Genomic DNA, 6,000 nt, shown 5'->3' on the forward strand with positions numbered 1-6,000 from the left:
CTCCTCTTCCTATCACACTGAGTGTTGACAGGCAGTTCTATGTAAAATAAAAGCAAATTACTGCGGATGCTGGAATTCTTTTCATAACACAGAAGTGCCAATTTGGCAGGGATTGAAGGTGGATGATACACAATAGGGAGAAATTATGCTGATCCTAAAACATTTGTATATTTTTCCTAACATGACAAAGTGAAAGTTCTGCCATGATTGTTACCTACTACCTTTAAACTTTTGGTACTTGAAGAATTTTACAGGAATGTAAACAAATTTCCTCATTTCTGATGTGTTATCAGATGAGTATTATGCGGAGTGTAGACTTAGCACCTCAAAAGGAAGGTGTTTGATCTGTTCGTTGCATTTCCCAGTTTAAGATGAAGCTGAATGCAGCCTCTGGCTGACACACAATGGTTGATTCCCTGAGAAACCCAAGAAGTCATTTCATTATTGTTGCAAAATATTCCAATGATGAAGCAACAGGCAGCACAGTTATGTTTGTCTTTATCATTTTTTTAGAATTATAACCTGTGGATTTTGCTGATATTGCATATGGGAGAGCGTGTGGATCTTTCTTTAATAATTTGGTATTGTCGTGTAGCAACGCATCCAGTAGCAATTCTGATGAAAATTGGTCTTGCCATGAATTTCACCCAGGTGGTGTTCTAGCCTTCACCCAGATCCCTATACTGTTTACTATATTTAGATGCTCCCAGGAAAAGCTCAAACATCCTAGTTTAGGGTCTTGTCTGAGAACCTGGCAGTTCCTTAAGTAACCAGGGTAAATGATTTTATTGCTTAATCCACAAGCAGTATCTCCGTTAGCATCACAAAAGTGATAGTAAAAGAACTATCTACTAGCAGGTCAACACAAATTGCACGGTGCCACAGTGGTTAGCACTGCTGCCTCACAGCGCCAAGGACTCTGGTTCGATTCCCGGCTTGGGTCACTATCTGTGCGGAGTTTGCACATTCTCCCCGTGTCTGCGTGGGTTTCCTCCGGGTGCTCCGGTTTCCTCCCACAGTCCAAAGATGTGCAGGTAAGGTTGATTGGCCATACTAAGTTGCCCCTTAGTGTCAGGGGTTTATGTGGGGTTATGGGAATAGGGCCTGGGTGGAATTATGGTTGGTGCAGACTTGATGGGCCAAATGGCCTCCCTCTGCACTGTAGAGATTCTATGATATTAAAAAACGGCCCAGTTCCTGTGCTCATTGAAATAATTTATTTGCACTCAGCAATTGGCTACACCCTAAAGACGGAGGAGTCCATTAGTGACCTTTTAAACATAAATTCTCAAGGTTACAATTAAGCACCAAGTGAAAGTTTCTTCTGTGTATGTGAACCCCAAAATGCACTCCATGAAATGAACAAAATGGCACGCTAATATATCTATAAATAACGGAAGAGCAAATAGTTTAAAAGGTGAACTATATAAACACAGTTAAACTGTCTGGCAGTGAATTACTTTCTCAGTTTTATTCCAGTTCATGTGCTTTAAATGATTCATTACGCCAGGTTTATGATGTGTTTGTGATGTACATGAGCGTACTAACAGTGTGTCACAGGAAGAGTTGAATACAGGAGTTGGGATGTCTTGTTGAAGTTGTACAAGACATTGGTAAGGCCACACTTGGAATACTGTGTGCAGTTCTGGTCACCCTGTTATAGAAAGGATATTATTAAACTAGAAAGAGTGCAGAAAAGATTTACTAGGATGCTACCGGGACTTGATGGATTGAGTTATAAGGAGAGGCTGAATAGACTGGGACTTTTTTCTCTGGAGCGTAGGAGGCTGAGGGGTGACCTTAGAGGTCTATAAAATACTGAGGCATGGACAAGGTAGATAGTCAATATCTTTTCCCAAAGGTAGGGGAGTCTAAAACTAGAGGGCATAGGTTTAAGGTGAGAGGGGAGAGATACAAAAGTGTCCAGAGGAGCAATTTTTTCACACAGGGTGGTGAGTGTCTGGAACAAGCTGCCAGAGGTAGTAGTAGAGGCGGGTACAATTTTATCTTTTAAAAAGCATTTAGATAGTTACATGGGTACGATGGGTATGGAGGGATATGGGCCAAATGTGGGCAATTGGGATTAGTTTAGGGGTTTTAAAAAAAAAAAGGGTGGCATGGACAAGTTGGGCCGAAGGGCCTGTTTCCATGCTGTAAACCTCTATGACTCTATAAGAGGGTACAAATGTTTCCCTACTTTAAATTTGAAGCTAGGAGGTAAGCAGTGGGGTAGCAAAGAGGAAGGAAATTTAAGAAGGCCACACTTCTTCCTGAAGGCTGTTTGTGAACCGGAATTGGCAGAGATCTGGGTGGAAGTTGCTTTTCTTTCATTTCTCTTTGGGGATAAGGGAAAATCAGTATCATATATAATACAGATTAAATAGAAAGTTAGTTTCTCATTTATCCTGTCTGGCCTTATTTAAAATAAAAAATCGTGCATCCTGCTTGCTGTGGATGATTGCGGTGCCTTCATAGCTGATTTTGTATTGTTACTCTTTGCAGGGGAGAAACCTTTTGCCTGTCCTCACTGTAGCAGGGCTTTTGCAGACCGCTCAAACCTTCGGGCACACCTGCAGACACACTCGGACGTGAAGCGATACCAATGCAAGAGCTGCTCAAAGACCTTCTCCAGAATGTCCCTTCTTTCCAAACATGAGGAGGCCAGCTGCTGCCCTATGTCTTGACACACATTTTGAAACATTTGATCAAAAAGACTACCATTTTGTAACCAGCTGAAGGTGTGACCACGATGTGGTGGCCTTTTTAGTATTGCAGGCATGAAAATGGGTATGCATTTCTTACTTGCATCCAGTCTCAAGTATTTTCATGAAAACAAAGACTTGCAGTTGGCATCTTGCACTAGTAAGGTGGTATCAATTTGGACTAACTTAGCTGTGACAAAACATCTATTGTCAACCAGTTAGAATATAAACTCTGAAATGTTCGCAGGAAAGCAATATTAAAATACATGTGCAAATTAGGATCTGATTTTCCCCACTTTCAATGAAGGGTTCTTGTGCTGCTTTGCAAAACTGAGAAGGCAGATTTGATCTCTGATATACCTGAAATTAAAGTGAGTACGATCAGTTAGAACTGGAATGCTATGCAAAGCAACATGTGGCCCAGACCGGAGGGTGAAGGGTATTACACACTCAAACTTCGAGGCTTCCCTAAGCAAACTTCCTCTCGTGGCTGCCCGCAAAAAAGAGATTCTTTACTCCCGCCCAAATTCAGATAGCTGTGCCACTGATTTAAGGATTTCTCCATGAAAGATGAAATGGAGCTGTTTATTCAGGGTGAAAATTTGGTGGAAACTAGCAGGCAGATTCAATGTTTGATTACTAGATTTTTGTTCAACTTGCATGGAGCGGTTATCAAACTTGCTTTCAATACTTGTGCTGGTAGTAACTTTTTTTTTGTCTTTGCATTCAACTGATTGTAACTTAATATACAATGATTTTGTGTTAGCATAAATTGTTCATGCTGCACTGCAGTTGAGATTGCGATCTATGGTTTAATTCACCCTTTAATCACTTGAAGATCCACATACAAAGATTTATTTTAAACAATAGCCTCAGCACAACCAGGGAGAGGGGTTTCCATTGTCCAGACCCAATGCCAGAAGTCCATAAATCTTTCCTGAGAGGAAGTGATTTCTGGTCTTCAGTTTTATATGACAGCATCACTCCGCAGGCTTTGGAGAGAAGGAGCGGAAACTATGATTGGTATCAAAAGACCAATGATGGACTTGGTTACTTATAGCTCATGAAACGGTAACGGTTCCAGCTTTGCAGTCTGTTTGTACTGGAAACCAGTTGAGGATCCTTTTTTTCATTTTTAACCACAAATCTAAATTAATTCTACAACCATCGCAATTTCTAAGCGAACAGAAAGGGGGAAAAAAATGAAGCCTGTTGTGATTCAGAAACCATAACTTTAGGTTTACGAAAATTGTAAATGTTTTGAGCTTCATTAGTGGGTTTAAAAAGACGTGCAAATATTGTACAATGTAATGTGATTGGTGCTGTGATTCTTTTCTTGCATACTGTAGTTGTCAGATTTGAATTATTACATTTTCCTGGTTAACCTATAATGTATTTTTAATATATGCTAATAACCTGGAAACATCAGCATGATAGTGAGTTAGTAAGATGCCTGCTTAAACTGGAGGAGTCTTGAATACCTCTTTTTTAACGTGACCATAACTGGCTGACCTTGTGAACCTGCACGAAAGGGGACTGAATTAATATGGCTGTCCTGTTGGTAGAGTCAGTATGCAAGCAGCCAGATACACTGCATCCCGTCTCACATTGCGCATTTTCACTTGCCTTTGTATGACACACATGAGATTTTCTCATTGCCTAACCTCAATGGCAGCTGATGTAAGGTTGGAGGCTGGTAAGCCTGCTGAATTTAGATATGCTGAGTTCATAGGCATTATTCCTCTTTTTATCCTGCATCTTGTGATGGCAGCTAGACATCAGATACCTGCTTGTCCATGCAGAGGAGTTGCCTTCCTACTAAATATTTGTATTCTGTTGGGTTCAGCGCTGGAGGTCCTGAAAATTCTTGGCTGTGATCATAGCAATAATGCTGGAATTATGCCTCCTGTGTGCTCCTGCTTCTGACCATGTTGGCATTAGTGAGGGCAGTGAGAGGGAATATTATTTCCATGGGCCAGCAGGTTGGCAGCCAAATGTCAATGATCCAAGCCCTTCCCCTTACTCTGGAGGAATGACTTTTGTATCTATGGTTCCCTCACACCATTAAATTAAGATAGGTCTACTATTTGATTTGCAGGCTTACTGCCTTGGCTGTGATGCCCTCTCTTCTGCTGGAGCCCCTTCCGGAGGCTGATGTATCTTATCTCACTGGGTGTGCTAGGTTCCAAATTAGGCCAGCTTTCATTAAGCTGAGGGAAGCAGGATTCCCAGTACTGGGAGTCCCTGGCTCTGCTCCCTTTCATTACTTAGTTTGTTAGAGGTGAACACAAGGCCAAGGGGGATCTCTCTGTAAAGGAAGAGAACTGGCATATCCAGGTCCTGGCTTAGATCCAGGCTCTTCCTACAGACCACTGCTGGAGTTACAGCAGGAAGTCACCGGTTTAGTAATACAGCCCCAAAATGTTTGTGTGTGGGATGGGTGGGTGGGGGGGGAAGTAATTTTATACGTATAACATCTCATGTAGAAGAGAGAGAAGAGCAAAATCCAGAATAAGAGGAAAACATAGATTTTTCTCACTACAATTCTGTTCTCCTAAAGTAATTTATTTCTTTTGTCATGTAGAATGCAACAGGAACCAGGTACCCAGCTATTTTACCCAATTGGCACCTTGAGTATTAAGCAGTATAGAACCAAAAACATTAATTCTGGCTAAGTGAGGTCAGGAGGACAGAAACTTAAAATGGAAAAAAAAAAGTTAAACCTGTTCTTTTTAAAAGGCTAAGAATGTGTGAAATCTGTAGCATCATTTAATTAAATACAACTTGTTTACTGAATGCTGTTGCTGAAGTTGATTAACACCAGTATTTGTGTCTCTGCTGACTGCAGGAAAATTCACCAGCACTGATATTGTGAAAGCATTGTGGATAAGATAGTGTCAATCTTTGTCCATTGAAAGGGCTGTGGTATGGTATGCTTCATTGGTATTGCAAATTAAGAAATGCACCAGATATATTCAAGACATTTTAATCTAATAAATCAGATAAGTAAATCCAGCAACAATAAGCTATGACATACAATTTCTGGTTTCACTATGGAGCTTATTCAAATGCATTATCCACTGCTCAAGCAATGTTACGCTCTGATTACAATCTGCATCTTGCACAATTACTTTGTCCAGATGTTCATTTTACTAATGAATGGACATCAATCACCAAATAACATATTACCTGGTAATAAAATAAATACAATCCATTTGAGACATAAAGATGTTTGTGTAGTTCAGATAAAATATTGTGGCCAAAGGCTGGGACTCCTGTAACATATCAACAAATTAAT

The 6,000-nt window shown here is 40.5% G+C and overlaps 1 protein-coding gene across 1 annotated transcript in view; it reads left to right on the forward strand.

Moving 5' to 3' along the window:
- snai3 (snail family zinc finger 3) overlaps window positions 1-5,496 on the forward strand; it is a 27,855-nt gene extending 22,359 nt beyond the window's left edge. The window contains exon 4 of the mRNA XM_078210696.1: window positions 2,503-5,496. Coding sequence (XP_078066822.1) covers window positions 2,503-2,684 — 182 coding nt within the window. The 3' untranslated portion in view covers window positions 2,685-5,496. The remainder of the gene's footprint in view (window positions 1-2,502) is intronic.
- The last annotated feature ends 504 nt before the right edge of the window (window positions 5,497-6,000 follow it).

The sequence above is a fragment of the Mustelus asterias genome, chromosome 4, assembly GCF_964213995.1.
Source record: "Mustelus asterias chromosome 4, sMusAst1.hap1.1, whole genome shotgun sequence".
NCBI lineage: Eukaryota > Metazoa > Chordata > Chondrichthyes > Carcharhiniformes > Triakidae > Mustelus > Mustelus asterias.